This window comes from Myotis nattereri (genome assembly GCF_964212035.1).
Source record: "Myotis nattereri genome assembly, chromosome: 16".
In the NCBI taxonomy this organism is placed as follows: domain Eukaryota; kingdom Metazoa; phylum Chordata; class Mammalia; order Chiroptera; family Vespertilionidae; genus Myotis; species Myotis nattereri.
The window spans coordinates 13347592-13372658 of record NC_138091.1 but is presented as its reverse complement, the minus strand read 5'-3'; the positions used below and the strand labels follow the sequence as shown (position 1 = coordinate 13372658).

General features: G+C 48.8%; 1 protein-coding gene across 1 annotated transcript in view; it reads left to right on the top strand.

Annotated features, from left to right (window-relative positions):
* The window catches only part of DNAH9 (dynein axonemal heavy chain 9), a gene marked incomplete at its 5' end in the record, with an annotated part of 338080 nt that overhangs the window by 260059 nt on the left and 52954 nt on the right, over positions 1–25067 (top strand). The window contains 8 exons of the mRNA XM_081109536.1: positions 1207–1395; positions 3795–4030; positions 7871–7993; positions 8925–9129; positions 11231–11395; positions 18020–18160; positions 21780–21950; positions 23875–23997. Coding sequence (XP_080965662.1) covers positions 1207–1395; positions 3795–4030; positions 7871–7993; positions 8925–9129; positions 11231–11395; positions 18020–18160; positions 21780–21950; positions 23875–23997 — 1353 coding nt within the window. The remainder of the gene's footprint in view (positions 1–1206; positions 1396–3794; positions 4031–7870; positions 7994–8924; positions 9130–11230; positions 11396–18019; positions 18161–21779; positions 21951–23874; positions 23998–25067) is intronic.

Here is a 25067-nt window from a genome sequence, read left to right as displayed (position 1 = left end):
ACTTCCCTGCATTCCCAAGCCTTCGCAGCACCTTCCTCACCAATAAAGGGCTTTTCACTGGACTGCAGCCTGTCTATTTACACAGCAAAGCCAGCTCCCTAGTGTGGGGAGAAAGGAACACAAGAATCAGTGGAGAGAGGCTGCACACAAGCACGTGTCTGCAGTCGATGGCTGAGCCCACTGCCGCACGGCTGTGAGCAGACCGACCCAGCTGAGCAGCGGGTCAGCGCCAGCTCCTGTGCAGGCGTGTGGGACAGGCGCCGCCTCCTCGCAGCCCGGCTTCTGCCCGGTTTCCAGAACCTGCGCAGCCTTCTTGGCCGCTGGAGCATTTTCTGAGCTGGGCCTGTCGGGGGGGCAGTGTGTCGGTGTGTGGGCTCTGGCGCTGCCCTGCCTCCACCAGCCCAGAGGTCCTGTGATCGCCACCTTCCTGGTCTCTTCACTGTGTCATCTAAGCATGGCCTCGGGAATGGTTCGGCTGGCACACCCTGCGATCTCCCCCAGCCTGGCATCCTATGATGCCATCTCCCCAGGAAAAAAAAATAGATGCGTCTAAACACAGAAGCCAAGCTGCACCCTGCACCCAGCAGTTCTCTGTAGAAAGGGTGCCTCTGCTCCCACAGGGGCGCCCCGGACAGCCCGCCACCCCAAAGCAGGCCGGGCAGAGTCAGGACCTGCTCCGCAGTCTCGCTCCTTTGTGCACGCCCATCACTCCTTCCAGCTCTGTGTCTTAATTACCATGCCTCTCTCCCTGCCCACTGTGAATTATTTATAGTGCATGAAATTAATTTTACTTATTTTCATATCCCAGCATTTGGAGAAGAGACAGGAGAGGTGAATAATTTTCTAATATATTTTGCGGACTAGGCACTGTGCTGAGGAATTAGCACGCCTGGTCATGTGCAAGCTTTTCAGCAGCCTGTGAGGAGGGTGGTGTTCATCCTCGTACCTATGAAGGGCAGACCTGGAAGGCTGCATTCAAGGCCTGCCATCGATCCACAGCCCACACAGCTCACAGCACACAGCACACAGCACACAGCACAGACGGGGGCTTGTTTGCTGAGATGCTTGCTGCAAACCCTCAGGGTCAGAAGGGCCGCGGCAACGATGCTCCGGGCGTTCCGCGGGGAAGCGTGCGCTGTGAGCTGCGGGACTGCGCCCGTGGCTCTGTGACAAGCCTTCTCTTCTCTCTGGCCTTTGAAACCGTAGGTGGGAGGACTCGCTTCTGAAAATGTGCGGTGGGCAGAAGCTGTGCAGAACTTCAAGCAGCAGGAAAGCACGCTGTGTGGAGACATTTTGCTCATCACGGCCTTCATTTCCTACCTCGGTTTCTTTACAAAGAAATACCGGCAGAGCCTCATGGACGGGACCTGGAGACCCTACCTGAGCCAGCTGCAAGTACGTGCGGCCAGAATCCCCACTGCCCACAGCAGCCCGTGGCACCAATGCTCACATGGCAATCACCCAAACCTTCTAGTCTAGTGCCCTCTTGCAGACCTTCTCCCATCCCCACCTGAGCACCTGCCATGATGGCTGGGATCCAGGAGGGAGACATACATATGCACCACGTGTCCCCACAATGCCCTGCATCCCCACCCATGGCCCTCTGGGCGGGTCAGCTGGGGGTATCCTAAGGACAGCAGCTCTCTCCCAACGGGGCCCTCCGGCCCTCCGTGGGAACTCTGGTCCCCTGCCCAGCAGGCTGAGCCCCCGGCCCTGCAGAACGATAGGCCCTGTGTTCCCTCCGATCTCTCTGCTCTTGAGCCACATGTCTCCGGGCTGCAGGGACCAGCCCCTCCCCAGCTTCTGCACTGCGCCTTGTTCCCGGCCCCGGGCTGCACCATCTGTGCTCCGTGTGCACCGGCTTTATCCTCTCCTGCCGTGCGCACGCAGCGGCCTCTTGGTGTGAGGGGCGGATTCCCCGCCCCCCCCCCCCCCCCCTCCGCTCCTCCTCTGCACTGACGTGGTGGAGAGGGAATGCTGGTTCCTGGCTGAAGCGGCTCAGGGTTGTGTTGGAGCCTTAGACCAAATAACACCTGATGTGACCTGAGACGTCCACATCCCTCCACCCACATAGCCACGGAGCAGTCCGCGTGCCCTCCGGCCTCACGGGACAGCTAAGCCCTTCCTGCCCACGTGCAGCAGGCAGCTCCCAGTCGGGGGGGGGGGGGGGGGAGGGGGGAGGGTTGGGGGGGGCAGGACTCAGCGCGAAGGTGCGGGCCCGCGGGAGGGGCTGCGTTCCAGAGCTCACCTGTAGGTGTCGCCTGTGAACACAGAACCCACGTTGCCTAGTGAGGGAGGATTGGTTTCACACATCAGCTTAGGAAATCTTACCTGATAATTTGTGGAATAGTGCTCTAAAAACTGTTACAGCTCTAGGAAACAAACAAAAATAACGCTATTTATTTACTTGGGCACTTGTAGAAAAGGAAGTTGTTAAAAGGGCGATCGTTAGCTGAGCAAAGGAAGATGGTGGTAGCTTCAAGAGGATTTTTCTGGTTTTGTTTGGGGTTTGTATGCATTCTCGTGCCCCGGACCCTGTCAGCAGTCGGGTGAGATCTGCGGATTCCTCCTCGCAGCGATAGCTTTCAGTGCATAAGCTAGAAAGGACAGGTTACAAAGGAAGCCGCTCCCACGGAGCCATTTCCGATCGGGGTAAGACCTCCAGGGGCAGGTCCCTTCAGAGGCCGTTTGATGGCACAGCACTGGCCACTCGCAAACTTAGCAGGTGATTAAAGGAGCGGGCCATGGTTTGCAAAGGTTTTCCCGAGGTAAGAGGGAACACAGACTGCAGAGAAGAGAGAGACGGAGGGGTTCAAAGGGCATGTGTGTGTGAACCTCGAAAACATGCTGCTAAATGAAGGTAGCCAGACACAAAATATCACATAGTGTATGATGCATTTTAAGTGAAATATCCAGACTAAGTAAACCCATCGAGACAGGAAGCGGAAGAGTGGTTGCTAAGAGCTGGGGGTAGGAGAGCATGGGACGTGACTAATAATGGGTATGGGGCTTCCTTTTGGGGCGATGAAAGTGTTTCAGAACCAGAGCTGATGGTTGCACAGCACTGTGATGATTACTTCCATTTTTTAAAAAGCTATACGTCCCCAATGGAACATATTACTTACACAAGAATTACACAAGCAGAGAGAGGTCAACAGAGACAGAAAGGCAGGGCTCACACGGGCCGCAGGGAAACGGGCTGCGCAGGGCACGCTCAGGCCTGGAGGGGCACCAGTCTCCCAGGGGCACCAGCAGGGAGTTTGCAGAGTCACGCTTTCAGCCCTGGGTGTGGGTGTCCTGGGCTGGGAGCCAGGCCAGCAAGTCCGGTTCTCAGCACACTGGGCCTCTGTCAACAAGGGGTGAGGGAGTGAGAGCAGAGAGCGGTCAGTGTTGGCTGCACAGACAGAGAAAGCTCAGTAGGCGTGGAGCCTGGCTTGTGAAACACTCACGAGAAGCACAGACATGCAGTGTGTTAGCACAGACATGCAGTATGTTAACATGGGTAAGGGCACCGAAGAGGCTATTGATTCAGATACAAATGATTTATGGTAGAAATCTGATTTAGGTGAATAAACTGAAGGGCAAGGGTCACACAGGCTGAATGTCTGCTGTTTTCAACAGTCAACATAAAAAATACTATCAGGACTTTAAAAATCCTGCTGCCAGAAATAATTACACATCCAGGAAAGCACTTTCAAGGAACTAACTCATCATTTTAGGGAACCACTGTGCCTCCACCCCAGCCGAGAAGGCATGCTGCCATTCTGAGTGTGGGGGCGCTTTTTCATCCTCAGGTCCCCATCCCGGTCACCCCCGGCCTGGACCCCCTGAGGATGCTGACGGATGATGCCGACGTGGCTGCGTGGCAGAACCAGGGCCTCCCTGCGGACCGCATGTCCGTGGAGAACGCCACCATCCTCGTCACCTGTGAGCGCTGGCCGCTCCTGGTTGACCCTCAGCTGCAAGGCATCAAATGGGTCAAGAACAAATACGGAGAAGACCTCCGGGTCACCCAGATCGGTCGGAAGGGGTAAGTGGCCTGGCACGAAAGCTCCCACTTTTGCCAGTTGTGCAGAGCAAACCAAAGTGTTATGAGAGGATCTTAAGCCCCGGTGGATTCTTTCTACTCTCCTGGTCCCTCCTGGTCTCCCATGTTCCTCCTCCCACTTCAGGACACATCTCAATGCAAGATGCTTGGATACCGAGTCTCTGGTTTTCTCTCTCATTAGAGATCGCTCGTGTCAGCCTCTCAACCCACTCAGGGGCCCTGGCTCCACTATCCCTGGCCTCCACCCTCGCATCTCCGCTTGAACACTCCCTGACTCCCCAAGCATCATGTTTCACTGTCGGAATCTGTGTTTTACAAAGTCTTCCTCACCTTGAGCCAAAACCTGCCCACCTTAGGCCTCTCCTCCCCCTTCCTCCCGCCTCTGCCCCTGAGCCACAGTGAACAAACCTAAACCCTCTTTCTCCTGAGGAGCAACAGGACATTTGCGATTGGATGCATAGCAGCCAGGGAAACTTCAGAGCCCTTTGTGCCTGCCATACGGCTTTGGACCTACAAGGCGGGAGTTACTACTACAAGAAGGGATGTGAATACCAGAGAGAATGTCCGTCCAGTACACAGCACACTGCACAGGCCCGGGCCTCAGCATCTCTCACCCCATTGCTACATGAGCCCTGTTACAACTTAGCCCTGTATTTTCAATATTCAATTCTTATTCGGTGCCCTAGGATACATGAGAGAAATAGAGTAGGGCAATGAGGGAGAGGGACGGGGCCCGAGCCATGTATCAGGTGGTTGACATGTGCCATTCTTTGCTGGGGTCCAACCCCAGCAGGTCCAGGGGTCCCCAAAGGTGTGGACGGAGTCGGCGAAGAAGGAATGACACGGAGACAGCGTTCAGTTGATCAGCAGCCTAGCCAGGATCTCTAGCCAGGATCTCCAGCCAAGTTCTGTTCAGGATCTCCAGTGAAGTTTTGGTTAGGATCTCCAGCCAGGTTCTGTGTCCATGTTCTCTCGCTAGGTTCTCCAGCCAGGTTCTGTAGCCATGTTCCCTCGCTAGGTTCTCCAGCCAGGTTCTGTCCAGGTTCTCCAGCCAGGTTCAGTCACCAGGTACTAGTCAGGTTCTCTTGCCATGTTCTATCTAGGTTCTGTAGCCAGGTTCTGTCTCTAGGTTCTGTGGCCAGTTTCTGTCCAGGATCTTTTGCCATGTTCTCTCGCTAGGTTCTGTCTCTAGGTTCTGTCTCCAGTTTCTGGCCAGGATCTTTTGCTATGTTCTCTCCAGTGAAGTTCTTCTGTCTCTAGGTTCTGTGTCTAGGTTCTGTGTCCTGTTGTCTTGTTACATCTGTATTTATACCAGTTGATTCCAATCCTATCAATCTCTATTCCAAAGGTTAGGGCGTTTCTTATCTCCATTCCAGGGAGTAAAGATTATGTAGCTTAAGCATGATTGTTCGTAGTTAAAGTGATTAATTACCTGCCTGGCACTTAGTTAAGGGGTTTTATTCCCTCCCTAACTTCAGGGGAAAATCCCTACCTGGGGAAACAACCGTTCTCAGAGAGGTGACCTTGGTTAAAACACATAGTGCCAAGAAGGTGAGCAAACATATTAAGAACAGTATGCCATATATGCCAGGTCCCTTGAAACAGCAAGGATGGACCGGCTCCCGGCAATTCTTGATGATACAAGTTTTATTTCAAACCAGGGGCCCGATGCACGAAATTCGTGCGAGAGTAGACCTTCTTTCCCCAGGCTGCCGGCACTGGTTTCCCTCAGGCACTGGGGACCTGGGCTTCCCTCGCAGCCTTGGCTTCTTTCAGAAGGTTGTCCGGAAGGATGTCGGGTCTAATTAGCATATTACACTTTTATTATTATAGATGCTTTTTTAATCCACACCACATATAAGGTTAGTGTTATTGGTACCATTCACATTTGAGGAAATTGAGTTTCAACAAAAGTGATTTCCCCAAGAGTACACAGCTTTAAAAGTGATGGATATTGGTTCCCCCACGGTCATAACAGCATTATTTACAAGAGTCAAAAGGAGGAAGCAATCCACCTGTCCATCAACAGATAAATGGAGAAACAAAATGTAGTATGTACATACAATGGAATATTATTCTGCCTTGAAAAGGGATGAAATTCTGATGCATGCTACAACATGGATGAATCTTAACATCCTTAAGGACATCCTGTTAAGTGAAATAAGCCAGCCACAGAAGGACAAATACTGCGTAATTCCACTTATATGAGGTACTTAGAGTGGTCAGGTTCACAGGGGCAGAATTGGTCCCCCAGAGGAGGGGTAGGGGAGATGAGGAGTCATTGTTTAAGGGAGTACAAGGTTTCAGTTTTGCAGGACGAAGAGAGTTCTGGAGAGGAATGGTGGTGATGGTAACACAACAGTGGGAATGTCCTCAATGCCACCGAACTTCACACTTAAAAATGGTGAAGATGGTGGATTTCATGTATATTTTACCACAATTAAAAATTAATTTAAATATTTTTAAATCGATGGAGGCAGTGTTTGAACCAAGGTGATCTCACTTAGAGATCCAAGGTTTATTTACTCGAACACATGGCTTCCAGAGTGAGGTTTGCTGCTCTGACCACTTGTCCCAAACATGCTTGTCCAGAGATCCAGCTCGCCCATGGTTGTTTAAACCAAACATGCAATGTTGCAAAAATAGTTAAAGCAAATATTAAATACAGAATGGACTCTTTCTTATAGAGCAAACTTTGGTGAGAAATGACATGAGACATTTAATTAAAGTATTCTTTTCTAACTAACCAATAACTGCATTTTAGGGGGAAAAAAAGTTTGTTCTTTTTGCTCTTTCCTATTGCCCTAATACCAAAAACAGTGCTTGACACATAGGAAGCCCTTGGTAAACACCTGTTCAAATAATTCTGTTCATGTCCATTAATTACTCTTCTGTTAGATGGTTTTCTAGGTTTAGTATCTAGTATTTGAATGCAAATATTTTATTATATATAATACTAAAGGCCCGGTGCACAAAAATTTGTGCACTTGGGGGGATCCCTCAGCCCGGCCTGTGCCCTCTCACAGTCTGGGACCCCTCGGGGTATGTCCACCTGCTGGCTTAGGCCCACTCCCCGGGGGATTGGGCCTAAACTGGTAGTCAGACATCCCTCTGGCAGCCCGGGAGCCCTCCGGGGATGTCCACTTGCCAGCGGGGAGCAGGTGGGAGATGCTCCCACCACCACCGCTGTACTGGCAGCCATCAGCCTGGCTTGTGGCTGAGCAGAGCTCCCCCTGTGGGAGCACACTGACCACCAGGGGCAGCTCCTGCATGCCCCCTAATGGGGATCGAGCCCACAACCCGGGCATGTGCCCTGACCGGGAATCAAACCTTTCAGTGCACAGGACAACACCCAACCAACCGAGCCACACCAGCCTGGACCAATTATATAAAAATTGCTATAGACGAATATTTAATGATGTGGGAAAATGTTTACAATGCATTTTATGTACAAAACCGGGTTATAAAACAAATATGCTTTATAACTCTAATAATAAATATAAATGCAAATATAAGTAACTATATAGCTAATATAAAATAAATAGAAATAGTGATAATAAACTTGAAAATATATGATATCAAAACATGTAGTGACACCAAATTTAAATGAAAGGTGGGAAAGTTATAGTTAATTTTCACATTTTTATTTTGAAATTGTCCCCTATTTCTAAAACTATATAAGAAAAAAATGTGGCCACAGAAACCATCCCAGGTAGGTTGCTTCCAAGTTCATCCCTGAGCTTCAGAGCCTCCAGTCTTGTTGAATTTCCTCTGAATCTGTACCTGGCCACAGGCTCATTCTACTACTTACTTTCTCCCCAGCTACCTCCAAACCATAGAGCAAGCCCTGGAAGCTGGCGACGTGGTGCTGATTGAAAACCTGGAGGAGTCCATTGATCCTGTCCTGGGACCACTGCTCGGGAGAGAAGTCATTAAAAAAGGACGGTGAGACTCAGCTGGGTTGCCCATCCTTTGAGAGCTGGCTCACAGCCAGGTAGGACGGTGGACAGCGCTGCTCTCCTTAGAACACGCTCTCCCCCGCTTTTGTGGTGTGTCTCCCACAGCATGCACACTCCTCTTTCCTCCAGCAGAGGAGTGATCAGCTGCCTCACATCCTAGAGAAAGTTTCTAGAGTAACTTTGCTTCCATCCATCAGTGTCCTCCTTGGCTTCCTTCTAAATAGCCATAGTGCACTATTTTGGAGGAACTTTAGAAGGAAAGTGGCCAAAAAGCAGGCTGACTTTAAGCCTGAGCATTTTACCCAAGCCAGGCCTCTGAGAACTCACCTCTTCGTCACTGTGATGAGCCCCGGTTGCTCTGGGTGCTGATAGCTAATTAGCGTGTGGCAGAAGCAGGAGGAAAGAGAAGGGCAGCCGGCTCCTGGGAGAGGGAAGGGTGATTATCATGAAGCCTCACCCAGTGTCCAAGACGAAAGTCGCCTTTACATGTCCTCGGGATGTGCTCGTTAAGTTAATTAACCATTTTTATCCATGGACGTCATTCTCCGTCAGCCATAGACATAAGTAAGCCCTATTGACAGCCTGTAAGGCACCTTTGTGCAAACTAAAAAGGTGCCCCTTCCTGCAAACACTTTACTGCCATCTGCTGGAGACGTTCCGTAATGTGTCACTGGCTCTCCCCACATTTTTGCATGATGCAGAATCAAACATGGTGGCCGTGGGGAAAGTCTATCGCCCTCCATCCCTGTTTCCCACGTTAGGGAAACAAGGATCCCAGGACTCACACTAGCCATGCGAGGGAATCTACCTGAATATGGCAATATTCTTTGCTATGATCTTCAAACAAATCTAGAATTCTGTCTCTGAGGGAATCTCACGGGGAGGCACCCACCTTTACCCGAGCCTTTCTGTTCCAGGTTCATTAAAATCGGAGACAAAGAGTGTGAATACAATCCCAAGTTCCGGCTCATACTTCACACCAAGCTGGCCAATCCTCACTACCAGCCGGAGCTGCAGGCGCAGGCCACCCTCATCAACTTCACCGTGACCAGGGATGGCCTGGAGGACCAGCTGCTGGCCGCTGTGGTCAGCATGGAGAGGCCAGACCTGGAGCAGCTGAAGGTGCGTCCAGGATCCGCCGAGAAAGGGAGGCAGACAACGCGCTGTCACTAGATCCTGCAGGGCCCCCCTCCCTGGGGGAAGTATGTGGGCTATTTTCACTGGAGCTGAGCAGCCGGGGCTCTGCTAGACTGAGGAGCACCAACACCTCTAGCCACCTGGAACACCGGGGAGACAGAGGCTAGAGTGAGCTGAAGAACCGAGGCAGACACAGACACTCATCGCAGGGCCTTGGAGGGGCTATGAACTTGCATGGCCAGCCATGAGGGCCTCCTGTCACACATGTTCTCATGCCTGTGTCTCAACTAAGCAGGGTTCAATTTTGCAAGGGCATTAAAAACAGGCAGCTCATCCACCGTAGGATAGTGTCTTAGCTCAAGCTTCTATAATAAAACACAGACATTTATTTTCTCACAGTCCTGGAATCTGTAAGTCCAAGATAGGGGACCGCATGTTTGGTGTCTGGAGAGACCTTCCTTCCTGGCTTGGAGATGGCCACCATGTCACTGTGCACTCCCAGGCCTCCTCCTTGTGTGCAGAGAGAGAACCTCGCTGGTGTCTCTGTTTATAAGGACACCACTCCCATCAGACCAGAGCCCCACCCTATAGACCTTATTGAACCTTATTCAACCTCTTAAAGGCTCATTTCCAATATGAGGGGAAGGGCTTCAACATGATTTATTGAGGACACAATTCAGTCCACAGCAAGTAACATCCCTGTTTTGCACTCTCTAGGCCAGATTAGACTATAAATGCACGTCCAAAATGACAGTGCATGTGAGATTGACGCCGAGGCGCCCGGCGTCCACGTCCTGCGAGCATGCCTTTACTGAGCACACACCCACAGAGCCCAACTCCGAAGCAGGCAAGAGCACAGGCGCTCAGGTTCAGCAGGTGAAAAGCAACACCATGTCCCTGCCCTCACAGGCTTACGGTCTAGGGGAGGGACACAGAAAATAAGAATGTAAACAAAAAGTATATGCCATGTCAGGTGGTGATGAGAATCTTAGAGAGCCCTGGACTAATTTAAACTGGGGAAGTCAGAAAAAGGTTCCATGAGGGGGTTGTATCTGAGCTAATTCCTAATTTTTTGAAATATATTTTTATTGATTTCAGAGAGGAAGGGAGAGGGAGAGAGAGAGAAACATTAATGATGAGAGAGAATCATTGATCAGCTGCCTCCTGCACACCCCATACTGGGGATCAAACCTGCAACCGGGGCATGTGCCCTGATGGGGAATCGAACCGTGACCACCTGGTTCAACCACTGAGCCATGCCAGCTGGGCCCTCACTAATTTTAAAGACCCTGGCACAGAGCATTCCCTGCAGAGAACAGCAAATCCTGGTTGTAAACTGGGATTGAGGAATGTTTTGTAAGAAGCAGAAGGTGAGCAGGGTGGCCATGGCTCAAGCCTCCAACAGGAAGATTGTTCTTTTGTGGATCCAAAAGCAATTACCCCAGCTGTGCACGGGCAGAGAAGCCACAGCTGCCTGAGGTTATGGCCCCACCTGAGAGAGAGTGTCCAGAGCTGTAGGATAGGAACCTAACCATCTGAGAGGGAAGACGAAGTGAGATCTGCTTGGACACCAGCAACCCCCAGCAGTCTTGAGGCGAGCTTCCTGTCTAAATTGTGTAAGACAGTTTCTGTTGACTTTTTTTCCAAAAAAAGTATCCATAGGAGACCTATTCTCTGGGACCAGTAAAGTGGTGATAGAGAGGACCCTCTGGGGAGCTAACACTTGACCCTACCTTCTAACTATTCACAAAAATAGGTTCTGTTTCGTGAACAGACTGTTGGCATTGTGCACAGCATTGCACAGCACTCCTAGGCGTAGGGACTGGGACTAACCCAGCCCCAGTTACTAAAGGTCTACAGGGGTCATTAGCCTAAGGTCACATGACTAGGCAGTGGTGCAGTTGGGATTCAGCTCAGTTGCTCATCTCATCTGCTTATGGTCTCAATCATTCTGCTATTTTGCCTTCAGTTTGCATCTCTAAGAGAAGGGACCCTGGTCCCATAAATGTTTACTTTTTCAGATCTATCCCGAGAGTAGGATGCCCTGGGCTTCTATATGTGACTCCCTCTCACTTGATATTTGCAGTCGGATCTCACGAAACAGCAGAATGGCTTCAAAATCACCCTGAAAACACTGGAAGACAGCCTGCTGTCTCGCCTCTCCTCGGCCTCTGGGAACTTCCTGGGAGACACGGCCCTTGTGGAGAACCTGGAGGTCACCAAGCAGACCGCGGCGGAAGTTGAGGAAAAGGTGAAACTACCCTGGCAGCCTGAGCTGGGGAGCAAGTGCCCCCCTCCCAGACCCTGCATTCAACTTTTAGGTAAAAGAAGCCAGACTAACAGATGGCTTTCCTGTCTTCCCAAGTTTCTCCTAGAAAATCAAACGACAGGATTCCTGAAATGACTGGCTCACGTTCTGTATTTGGAGTTCCCACCTTCTGGGAATTGCTTTTGACAAGTCACCTCCACAAATGTGTGATGAGCATTTAAGCCTATGCAGTAGTCTGTGCAGGGCCTGGGAGCTCAAACTTAACTCCTCGGTGAGCTTGTAGAATTGCCGGAAGGTAAGGGATCACACTGCTATAAGACTTGGCTGGTTCAGGCATGATCGCACCTGGAGGAAACCCCAGCATGCAAAAACCTCACATGTCTGACTTTAAGGAGAGAATGTCACTGGCTTCCCAGGAAACTCAGCTCTCAAAAGCTGTACCACCCTGCAAACAACTTAGGGTACAGCTTTCTCCCCTTCTTTCACGACATTTGGGAGGCTTTTATTTTCCCTTGTCGGGGACTAGCAGACATGACTTCCGAGGGCCAAACTCCCCCGCCCATTCCCAGCAGGCTGCGAACCTACACAGTTCTTCCCTCATTTTCAGCTCTGCTCTTGAATCAGAAGAGTATTTAAGATTCTGGTCTGAGCCCTAGCCGGTTTGGCTCAGTGGACCAAAGGGTCCTGGGTTCGATTCTGGTCAAGGGCATGTACCTCGGTGGCAGGTTCCTCCCCAGCCAGGGCCCTGGGCACATGCAGGAGGCAACTAATCAATGTGTTTCTCATCGATATTTCTGTCTTTCCTTCTCTTGTCCACTCTCTCTAAAAATCAATGAAAAAATATCCTCGGGTGAGTATTAAAAAAAAAAAATACTGGTCTGAGTAGGTTAAGTGTGTCTGTAACAGTGTCCAGGTACAATACACCTTTGAGGGTATACACTTATTGTCAGATTATTGGGATTTCTCCAAATATAAAGACTCTGTTCCAGGTAGAAACAAGGTAGGAAAAATGAAGAATGCCCTGGCCCATGTGGCTGGTTGGGGGTAGTCCCATGCTCCAAAAGGTTGCTGGTTCAATTCCTGGTCAGGGTATGTGCCTGGGATGTGGGTTTGAGCCCTCATAGGGGCTGTGCAGAAGGCAGCTGACACATGTTTCGCTCTCACATCAATCATTCTCTCTCTTCCTCTCCCTCTCTCTCTAAAAATCAATATTTTTAATCTAAAAAAAAAAAAAGCAAAGAAGGAGAGCAACCATGGGCAGGGCAGACAAACCAGCTCATGCCATCCTGGGATAACAGACAGCTGAGGTTTGAGTGAGAGACTGAAGGGAGGAAGGTCCAGCCTCACCTGTCTCTGGGACTCTGGTGTGACCACCAGGTTTTGCGCGTGGTTCACTATGGCCTCCGTAAATGTAGAGAGGGGCATGCACAGTGTACACAGTACTTACAGCAGAAGTTCCACTGCCTGGGGCAGAAGAGATGAGAGGACACTTTCCAACCCACTTTGAGGGAGTAGGTCAGAGGTGAAATTAACCATGTTAATATCTCTTCCTTCTTCCTCATTCCTTCTTTCTTTTCTTTTATTTATTTTCTTTTTATTAATTTTCAGAGAGATGGAAGAATGACTCTTTTTTAATATATTTTTATTGATTTCAGAGAAGAAGGGAGAAGGGAGAGAGAAATAGAAACATCAATGATGAGAGAGAATCATTGATTGGCTGCCTCCTGCACGCCCCCTACTGGGGATCGAGCCCTGCATGCGCCCTTGACTGGAATTGAACCCAGGACCATTCAGTCCACAGGCCGACACTCTATCCACTGAGCCAAACTGGCTACAGCTCATTCCTTCTTTATCCTCCTCTTTAAAGTCAATGAACATTTATTGAGTGCCTGCTGTGTACCAGGCATTTATAGAATCTTTTTTTCTCTTGCTGTTTCATTTCTTGTTTGTCTTCTTTCTCTTCTCATCCATTCATCCAATAAATACTTACTTGGAGGCTGTTCTATTCCAAATTCCATGACAAAAGTTGGGGGTACAACAATGAACTTGCCAAAATCCCAGGCTTCCAGGACCTGGTCCTCTGAAGGAGAAAGACAAACAGGCAACTGCAAAGCGGTGGTGAGGGCTGTGGGAGAGGAAGTACAGGAGGCCATGAACATACAGGGAAAGTACTCAGCTCAACCAGAGGAGAGGGACATTTCTCTGTCATGTAAAGGATTCGAGGGACAGTAGAGGAGATGGAAGTAGTCACTGGAGATGAGGCAGGAAATGTAGGCTGTTTCCATTGCAATAGACTTCGTAGACCATGCTAAGAAGTTTGGGCTTGAATGAGAGTTGGGGATCATAAAAGAGTTTTTTGTTTTCCTTTTTAGACAAGAGAGTAACATAGTCAGAGCTGTGTTTTAGAAAGATCACTCCAGATACAGTCTGGAGGAGAGCTTGGGAATGAGGAGGAGCCGGGGTCCAACCCCAGCGGGTCCAGGGGTCCCCAGAGGTGTAGACGGAGTCGGCGAAGAAGGAATGACACGGAGACAGCATTCAGTTGATCAGCAGCCTAGCCAGGATCTCCAGCCAAGTTCTGGTCTCGATCTCCAGAGAGATTCTGCTTAGGATCTCCAGCCAGGTTCTGTGTCCATGGTCTCTTGCTAGGTTCTCCAGATTCTCCAGCCAGGTTCTGTAGCCATGTTCCCTCGCTAGGTTCTCCAGCCAGGTTCTATCCAGGTTCTCCAGCCAGGTTCAGCCACCAGGTTCTAGTCAGGTTCTCTTGCCAATTTCTGTAGTCAGGTTCAGTCCAGGATCTTTTGCCATGTTCTCTCGCTAGGTTCTGTCTCTAGGTTCTGAGGCCAGTTTCTGTCCAGGATCTTTTGCCATGTTCTCTCCAGCGAAGTTCTTCTGTCTCTAGAGAACGTTCTGTGTAGGTTCTGTGCCTAGGTTCTGTCTCTCTCTCTGTCTCTTGCTGTCTTGTTACATCTGTATTTATACCAGTTGATTCAATCCTATCAATCTCTATTTCAAAGGTTAGGGCGTTTCTTATCTCCATTCCAGGGAGTAAAGATTATGTAGCTTAAGGATGATTGTTCGTAGTTAAAGTGATTAATTACCCACCTGGCACTTAGTTAAGAGGTTTTATTTCCTCCCTAACTTCAGGGGAAAATCCCTACCTGGGGAAACAACCTTTCTCAGAGACCTTGGTTAAAACACATAGTGCCAAGAAGGTGAGCAAACATATTAAGAACAGTATGCCATATATGCCAGGTCCTTTGAAACAGCAAGGATGGACCGGCTCCCAGCAAGGAGGCAGAGAAAGTAGTGGAGGGCACAGTGATTCCGATTAGAGGTGATGGTGTCCTGAGCTAAGGTTGGCAGTTGTGGTGCAAAGAAGTGGGCAAATTCAAGAGCTATGTGCAAATTCAGAGGTAGAATTGAAAAATTTGCCAATTCATTGGATATGATTACACACAGGTGGACATAAGTAGCTTTACAGTTGTTCATATGGGAAATAATACAATAAGCAATAAGTAATACAAAAATAAACTGTTTTGCACACTGTCAACTATAAACCTACTTTTGCCCCTTTTTGTATATAGATAAAGGTGTAGTCAAGGAAATTACTCAGGTTCCAAGAATAAACATCTAGAAAGGTACTGATGCCTATAACTGAAAATTAAAGAGAGATTAGAAGTGGATTTGGGAATGAGAAGAGATGATGGTTTTAGTTTGTGTTGTGTTGAGTTTGCAATGCCTTTGAGCCATTTACATGGGATTGTCCCATGGGTTTTGGGGCATATGATCTTGGGTTGGTGATAGAGTGCTGAAAATAATCAGCAGGTAGTTGATCATTGAAATTTTAGAAGTGAATGAAGTCACCTAAGAGATGTGTGTGCAAGTGAGATAGGCAGGCCACTCCTGGAGCCCAGCAGGTACCAGTCAAAAACTCATTAATCTCCTCGTATAGCTTACCCTCTCCTTGCAGCCAATTAGCAGCTAGACTGAAGGTCATTTCTGTCTGCAAGATTTACTCCCGTGAGCTTAAATTGTGTTCCCTTCACTCACGCATGTGCGCTAGCAAGAAAGACTGCCCTTTGGTGACCCTCCCTCGTTTAAATCCTAAAAAAAAATCCCTGAGTGGAGAATTAACCTGCTAATGAGACATGTGATGCATGAAGAAGCATGTAGTTCTACCACACAGGCACCAGAGTCCCGCCTCTCCATACTTAGACATCACGGTTAGACATCATCCTTCCAGCCCCAACTTCTTTAAAACTATTCCCTGGCTTTTGTTCAGGGAGCAGCATTTCTCTTTTCCCTTTAAATGTTGTTTCCCTTAGTACACCGTTTTTCCCCTGAGTACTGTTCTTATGGTGAACTCTCTTGATTTCTATCTCGGGAGCTCCCAAGAACTCAGGATGGTTCCATGGTAAGATTTTTGCCTGACATGTTGGAGACCTGAGTTTGGTTCCTGGCCAATGCACCAGGGTTGTATCTGTTTCTGGTGATCTCTTTTGACTTCTATCCTGGGAGATCACAAGAACCCAGGACACCAGTAATGCAATAAGACTGGGAGTAGAGCATTGAGGAATACTGATACAGTTTAAGAGAAGTAAAGATGTGAAGGATAGAATGGAGTCGAGAGATGGGAGGAAAAGCAGGTAATAAGGTATCATGAAAAGAAGCATTTCAAGAGGAAGGGATGTCCAACAGTGTTGAATAATGGCTGAGATGTGCCCACTGAATTTTGCAAAAAGGAGTTATCAATGAATTTGGGGAGAATGGTTTCAGTGAGGCAGTAGAAGCAGAAGCCTGCATTAGAATGAGAGTAAATGGGAGTTGAGAAAGGAGAAATGAGCATAGACAACTTTTAAAGTAGCCAAACTATGAAGTGGTAAAGAAAGGGTTGTAACTTAAAGAGTAAATGGATCCTTCACGGCATTCCCCCCTGACATGGGAGAGACTGAGCATGCTAAGATCTTAGCTGGGGTTGGGAGGATGCATGGATTTTAAGGAAAAGGAGCAGTCACCAAGAAGAGTTGAATTAATGGGAATGGCAAGGAATAATTAATACAGTCGGGTACATAAGAAAGGCAAGAGAAATATAATTTGGGTCACCAATAAAAGCTTTATTTTTTATTTGAGTGTAATTGGTATATAATCTTACATTATTTACATTAGTTTCATGTGTATATTATAGTGACTCAACATTTGATGCCTTACACTATGATCTCCCCACCAGCTCTAGTACTCATCTGTCACTGTGCAAGAGCTTATCTTTAGGACGATAGTTAGTTACAGTGCGATAGGAGATACAGGGCAAACGTGAATCTAGAAATAGTTCGTGGGTCCCTATGGGCCGCTGGGGTAGAGGGACAGAACATTAATGGACAAGAAGGGAAAGTCTTGAAGGATCCATGTACTCTTTAAGTTACAATCCTTTCTCTCTTTACCATTTCATAGTTTGGCTACTTTAAAGAGTTATCTATACTCACTTCTCCTTTTGCCACTCCCATGTACTCTGCTCAGAGAGGGAACGGTGGTGAGGTAGAGGACTGGGGGAGAAGAGTGAAGGTTTACAATAGTTGTTGCAAAAAATGAAAGTTGACTAAAGACACACAGAATAATGGGCAGCATTAAGGACCCAGGTGAGCTTAAGAGTATGAATCTGTGATAACACCAATATGATCAATTATGTGATTTCTGGTCACTTCCACACCCTTCTGAGAATTTTTTGTCTTTTTATTACTGAATGTAACCAATTTACATTTATTAACGTTACAGATATAGTTAAATATTTCTACTATCTTAATCTGTGTTTTCTATTAACCAGGCTTTTTGTTTATTTTTTCTCCTTTCTTCCTTTTTCTTTATCCTCCTCTTTTATCCTTTGCTGATTTTAAAGTTACTCATTATTTCATTTATATATAAAAAATTTCATTATTTATGTGACTTGACAATAGATATATTAATTTAACAAAGTCTAAAATTAAGCAATATATCTAGCCCAGCTGTGGGCAAACTACGGCCCGCGGGCCGGATCCGGCCCGTTTGAAATGAATAAAACTAAAAAAAAAAAAGACCGTACCCTTTTATGTAATGATGTTTACTTTGAATTTATATTAGTTCACACAAACACTCCATCCATGCTTTTGTTCCGGCCCTCCGATCCAGTTTAAGAACCCATTGTGGCCCTCGAGTCAAAAAGTTTGCCCACCCCTGATAGCCTCTCCAAAAATAATGTAAAGGTTTTAGAACACTTTGATCATCCTCTCCCATCTTCTGTTGCTGTTTTTACATTAGTTCAACCAACTACTTCCACACTGGCTGTGACTTTTTTATAGAAGTTTTTGTTATTTATATTGGACATATATTTAAGAAATGGTACGCGAGGCTTGCACGGCCCACATTGCCCAGCCGCAAGGGCTGACACTCACCCCCTGAAAGATGGTTACTCTAAGCTCCGTTAAGGAACACCACGGCAGCTTTCCAACCCTCAGCCACTCTCCCGATCGCAGTCTGTCCCACCCCACACACAGACTCTGTGACTCACACAAGCTGATTCGCAGGAAGCCCTGGTTGGCTTGCACAATGGACCACCATTTCTTTTTCTAACAGGTCCAGGAGGCCAAGGTGACCGAAGTGAAAATCAATGAAGCCCGCGAGCACTATCGACCGGTGGCCGCCCGCGCCTCTCTGCTCTACTTCATCATGAACGACCTCAGCAGGATCCACCCCATGTACCAGTTTTCTCTCAAGGTGACTCGCACCTGGAGGTTTTCACATAATCGTACCAAAGCAGCACAATGTGGCCGGTGCCGTTCCCCATGACAGCTTACCGTGAGCTTTCATTAGCTGTGGCAGGTCTCTAAGATCAAATCCAGGGGAGCAGCTGCAGTGCCTGCACACTGTATTACATCCCTGGTCTCTTTAGCTGGGGCTTTCACAGCTCACTGGTGATTCGGCTGGAACCGAGGCAGAACCACACCAAGTCCCGGCCTCGCTCATTCAGTAAGCGCACATGACATGGCAGCCACTTGCTCGCAGAATGTGTGGGAGAGGCTACCGAGACATGTTAGAAGTAATCTCCGCCCCCAAAGAGCTTAAACTAGAATGTGTGCCATGCACATCCATTAACACCAAAGCAGGCAATGATAATAGACCAACTTCAAATTACTTTTCTTATTACCTTCATATCCCAAAGCTACCATTTTATGGGTTTTGAATTATTTCTAAAACCAAAGGTGTTATCAAATTATAAGCGGTGACTAAATTTATCTTACTCATCAAAAATAAAGACACATAAATTTTAAATGCATCCCTGAAATTGTAGATTTCTCCCCTAGGACATTCACCAAAATTCAACAATTGAAGAGGCATTACCTGGTGGTAGAGCATTTCTGAACAACTTTATTCGATTTGACCCAACAAACAGAGGACACGCACACGCACACACATGCCCCCCGCCCACTCACACACAGGGGGAAGGGTTTATACACACAGACACACACTCAGGGCGCACAGGTCATTCTGTGAAGCCCAGTGGCACTATGGAGACCTCGGTGTGGGGATGGGTGTGCAGCTGAGAAATCAGCGGGCCGCTAGCTCCTGGGCCCGTTTAATGGGAAATGACATGTCACCATTTCCCACGCCTTTCCCTCACTCAGAGGCTGCAGATGAGCTGAACTGTATTTGCAGTATGTTATGCCTTTAAAAGAAATTCAGTGCTTAGCCTTATATTCAGGTCAAAACATATGAAAGATTATAAAGTACTTAAAGGCTGTCTGAAAGTCTGCAAGCTAAGCCGAGTAACCACGGGATCACCTCCCAGTTCCAGGCGCACTTGCCGTTGAGCTCAGTGACTGCCTGGAAGGAAGAAATCCCTGGAGCCATGAAAACGTGTGTGCAGGACCCACTGCAAGTTGTCAGCACCCGCACCCCAGTGTGGGCTCGTCATTGGAAGCTCTATTTATAAGAGGGTGGGGTTTGGGGTCCCATATTGTGCTGCAGAATCGTCAAAAACAGTTCATAAACCAGCTCGATCACTGAAAGCAGGCTTAACACTTTCTAATAAGGAGCAGAAATAAGTGTCTTCAAAAGTATTGGAACAACAATAACTTAGAAGCCTTGTGTGATTTGAAGGAAAGTAGCCACCGGCATTTCCATGCTCGGCATCTGCCTGCGGCCGGATCTCACAGTTCCTGTCCCAGCAGAGAAAGGAGAGGCCTTCTCACAGTCGGAAGACCACGGTGAGGCCAGTGTGCTCATAGACTTGCAAAAACTTCAAAAGCCAGGTTTAGTAGGAACTCGGAGGTTTATAACATGGGTGAGGTGGCACTTGATGTTAAAGTAACCTTTCTTTAAAACTCAGCCAAAGGCTCGGAGGGGGTTAATGGGACGCACTCGCAGGGGCCAGGGTGTCTCCTGTGGGAAGAGACCTCACTAAGGTTTCCTGCAGATGCAGACGCAGATGAGGGAAGGCCCCGCTCCCTCTGTTGTGTGCACGAGGGACGGAGGGGCGGGAGGGGGGTGGGCCGGGCCGCAGCTAAAGGAATAGCACTTCTCATCGGATGGAAAGGTAAGAAACAGGCCGGCAGAAGCAGGTAGAACACACTGGAGGCCCAAGGCCTGTTGACCTGTTTTCCTTGGTCCTCGGAGAGCTTTTCAAATACTTTCATTGGTGACAAAGACTTTAAAAGAAGGGTATTTCATACAAGTCTTAACTCTGGCTTCTCCTGAAAGTCTGGAAGGTTTCGCAGTACTGAGCTCACATTCCACGTAGCATAAATTCGCTGAAGCTGGGGGGGCTGCTCCCTAGACAGGCATGGTTCCCCCACCCCCTGTTGCCACGTCCCTACCCCCACCTGTTTGTCTTACACGCCTGCCCCTGAAGTCCGTGTTCACCCTGGGGCCAGAGCAGCCCCCCTACTTTGCCTCAGCTCTTTAGGGTATTGGCAGGCCTCAGTCATTCCTTTAACAGATCTTTTCAGTGTCTGTTTGATGTGAAGAGCTGGGCTGGATTCTGGAAAGATAAGACAATTGGTAAGGCTTGCCGCCACCTCAGCGTGCTCTCCACCTGGTAACAGGAAAAGGAAAAAGGTATCTAAGGGCCCTAAAGGAGCAACAAGAGCATTAGAACTGAAATAAGATCTGTGGGCAGGAGAGACGCCTGGAGGAAGCAGTCAGGCCCGGCACCAGAGCTGTCTAAGCGCTGGCGGTAAGAGGAAGAGGAGGGGGCTTTCCAGGACGGGAAGGACAAGGTCCAGAGTCAGTCCAGTGCAAAGAACATGCTCCATGTGCCCAGGTTTTCAACATTTCTTTAGATCTTTTCCTGAATTGTGAATCACGTTGCGGAAACGTGGTAACTGGAGACTCTTGACTGATCAATGTCATGTGGAGTTTTAGGGGAAAGCCGTAGTGACCGCTGGTGGGAAAGGATGCCCTTGGTCTCCATGAACTGAGAAGCCCCTCCCCCCCCCCCATGCTGCTGGGGAGCATCGCCAGCTTCCAGCCAGCCCGCACTGCCGCCTGGAGCCTGGAGCCTGGAGCCTGGAGCCTGCCACGTGAGGGCGGGCATCACAGTGAGCTCAGAGGCCCTCGCCAGGATCATCAAAGCCGAGTAGAGAAAAGCTGCAAGGATGTCTCGGAACAAGAGACGCATGGAACTATGGAGGAGGGAGAGGCATGCGCACACCCCCGCCCCCATTTGGCGGATGAGGAAATACTGAGGCACAAATCTTACATGTTCTCCACTGGGTTTCAGACGCCTGGTGTTAAAAGCCCGAAGAGTTTTTTCTTCTTAAAGCAACAAAACAAGAATAGGGAAAGAAATCTGCCCAGCCAACAATGGGAGGGACCCAATGATGTTTTGATTTTTTAAATGACTCAGTCTATTATATAACATCTAATTAAAAACATTCTGAGTGCCCATTATGTACAAGGGTCTCTTTTGGACAACAAAGTTGTACAAAACATTGGTTCTACTCTCAAGAATTTTATAATCCAGTAGGTGGAATAATTAATCCCAGCTGGTTATTGTTGACTGTATCAACTTTTTATCAGGTAGTTACACAACAAAACTTACTGGATTTAATTCTTTTGGCCACTGGACATTTATTTTTCCCTGATCAAAACTTAAGCTCTTCTCTCCGTGCCTCAGAGCTTTGCCCACTTTGAGACCACATGATAATTCATATGAGCAAACGAAGCAAACAGCAAACAAAGACAGAATGTTCTTGTTGCTGCTGTTCCTTCTCGCCAGGAGGTGCTAGGAAAGTAGTTCTGTGACTTGGGAGTGATGATGTTCTTCACAGGTCAGACTAGAGTGGAACTGACAGCTGTGTAACCGCGCCCCCCCCCCCCCGCCTCCCGCCCCCAGGCCTTCAGCAGCATCTTCCAGAGGGCGGTGGAGAAGGCCGCGCCCCACGAGAGTCTCCCGCAGCGCGTGGCCAGCCTGATGGACAGCATCACCTTCTCCGTGTTCCAGTACACCACCCGCGGGCTCTTCGAGTGTGATAAGCTGACTTACCTTGCCCAGCTCACCTTTCAGGTAAGAGTGAATTGAGGAAGTTTCCAGAAAACAAGTCATTTTCTAGTGCCCAATCGGCAAATGTAAAAACAAGACAAAACAAAAAACTTTCTTCTTTTAACATCGTTTGCCATAGCATGTGAGGACTCTGAGCTCCAAGCAGAGGGGTCAGACCGGAAGGTCCCATTGGGGGCCTGCCTGCTGCTGCATCATTGTCCACTCATCAGTCGCTGTCCTTTTCCTCGCTGGTCCTGCGTGACCTGAGGTCCTGCTCCCCAGAGTCCTCAGCAGCCACTCCCCATCAACCCATACCGGTGCCAGAGAGGAAGCAGGTGCCACAGCAATGACTAGACACTTCTTGAGACGCACCAAGAACTGTCTAGAGCAGTGGTTCTCAACCTTCCTAATGCCACGACCCTTTAATACATTTCCTCATGTTGTGGTGACCCCCAATTTCATTGTTACAAATTGAACATAATTAAAGCATAGTGATTAATCACAAAAACAATATGGAATTATATATGTGTTTTCCGATGATCTTAGGCGACCCCTGTGAAAGGGTCGTTCGACCCCTAAAGGGGTCGCGACCCACAGGTTGAGAACCGCTGGTCTAGAGTATTCCTCAGTAATTATTTACTTGTAGGGTTTAAGTTTAATGTCCCACCATTCCCCTGGAATAAGAAATTGCAAATGGCTGTCTATAGTTATAGCAGCCTTGACCTTAAAAGTGTCCTTTAGGACCATGGTTTTCCAGGGTCTGGGAGCACGAGGGACCACTGGTGTTAATAAGAAACCTTTGTCTTTTATTACTTCTTAACATGAAAAAAAAAATGAAAACGTATTTGCTTGTACTCAGTTAGCATTGGGAATTTTTTCTGCATATGAATTAAGAGTCCCAATCCGATGATCTTGAGGCCTCTTCCAGTTCTAAAAGCCAGATCTTCGAGGGTCACTTCTGTGCTGACTGTGCGTTTCAAGGACTGAACTCATGGGGGAGCTCGTGTGGCTTGTCCCTCACACTCGGCGCTCCCCACTCCACAGCGAGGACAGCCTGGCCATCACAAAAGCAACTCAGAGCCCAGCATAGACTGACTTCCCTCCCACCAATTATTCCCCACCTTCCACTCTTCTCTCCTCGTCAATATTTCAGCCTCACTTTGCAAGGGCCTGTCTGCCTCATCTATTATTGCTAGCCTATCGCCTTAGAGACTTCTTCTCAAATTGACTGAACTATTTTTTTTCTTAGTGAACATTTCCGTCTGCTACTCCTCAGCAGAGAACACTCCTTGAAGAGGGGAGAACAACTTCCCAAGCAGCTCTCAGCATGACTCTCAGCTCAGATGAGGGGAACGCCCTGCACACCTCCCCAGTTCCCTCCGAGCTCTGCACTCTCAGTGCCTCCTCCCTGAAAGCCTTCCCTCCCTGTCAGTATCACTGTCTCTCAGCTTCTCCAAGACCCAGTTCAAAACACTTAAAGAAAGTTTCATCACATCAATCCCCCCAGCCTTGCTCCCTGGCCACGCCCCTCCCCGGGAAGCCCCGTAGCATTGTTGATTCATATATGCACTTCTATTTTGCATATACTCATATGTTACTTTGACACACTCCTCAAATCACATCATTTGGGTGTATCATCTTCTCAATAGATGGCAGGAATGCATCCCATGGCACGTATGACTGATACATAAAACTCTTGCTTTCCAAGTTTATAGTCATTCGCCGGGTGCATTTAAGTCCTGCTGATTTTAGGGAGAGAGCAGATGTACACAGGAGTGATTTGCACAGATATACACCTTCTTCCACGCCACCTGCTTCTAACAATCAAAACTGATGGGCAAGCGCTAGTGCTAGAAGTAGCAGCAGTTAACGGAGGGACGACCCTGAGGCCCTCCGGACCCTGTGCCCATCACCAGCTAAGACACGCGGTGTCATCGTCCTCATGCAGATCCTCCTCCTGAACGAGGCGGTTGGGGCGGCGGAGCTGGACTTCCTGCTGCGATCCCCCGTGCAGGCTGGCGTCACCAGCCCCGTGGAGTTCCTCTCCCGTCAGGCCTGGGGAGGCATCAAGGTCAGTACCAGCCCTGGAAAAAGGCATGTTCTCATCTCCCGGAGTTTGTCTCAGACCCTTGTCCCCAGGGCTCTCTTTGGGGTTCATCGGGGAGCTGTTTGAACATAGCCCCCCACGGCAGAGCTCCCCCTTCCTGGCTACTGGATGGCTTTGCAGAGAGCGAGCCGAGCCAGTGCCTGCTGCTGCGAGGGCTCAGCCTCCCCATGTGAGGGAAGAGGAAGATCCTGGGAGCTTCTCTGACTCAGCTGAGCTCCCTTCCCCTGTCGTGGGCTCCTCTGTGAGGCCCTAGGGCTGGTATGGGGGTGCTGAGAGGCTGGGGCAGCACCTCCATGAAGCCACAGATGCCAGGCTCTGTTCAGGCATCTCCGCCCTAACCTAACCCTAACCCTAACCAACTCCGCCTCAAGGCAGGGGATGCAGCCAGCCTGGGGTCACCAGGGACTAAGAGTAACTCACAATTACTGAGCACCTTAGAAATGCATCACCTTACCTTAGTCCCATGGTCACCTGGGCCATAGGGATTATTTGTTCCCTTTTAACATCTGAGGAAAGTGAGGTCCCACATTTTATAAGTAGTAAGTCTAGGACTCGGATTCCAGCCTGTCTGATGGCAAAGCCCAGTTTCTTTCCATATTATTCAGCTTGGCTCGGTTGGGATTCTGTGAACATTGAGAAGAGCACAAACTGTAAGTTCCTTTCAGTGGGAGCCATGGCGTGATGCCGAGCAGAAAGGTGGGCTGAGTGAACATCCTCGCTCCACCAGGGCAGCTGCCCAGTCCCACCTGAGTGAGTGCCCACGGCGGGCACTGGTGCTGTGTGAGGACTGGCATCTGCACAAAACACACCCCGTATACCCTCTTCCACATTTGTTGCATTTTATACATTTCACTAGAGGCCTGGTGCATGAAATTCATGTGGGGGGGAGGGTCCCTTAGCCTGGCCTGCACCCTCTCCAATCTGGGACCCCTCAGGGGATGTCTGACTATGGGGTGGGACCTAAACCAGCAATCGGACATCCCTCTCATAATCTGGGACCACTGGCTCCTAACCACTTGCCTACCTGCCTACCT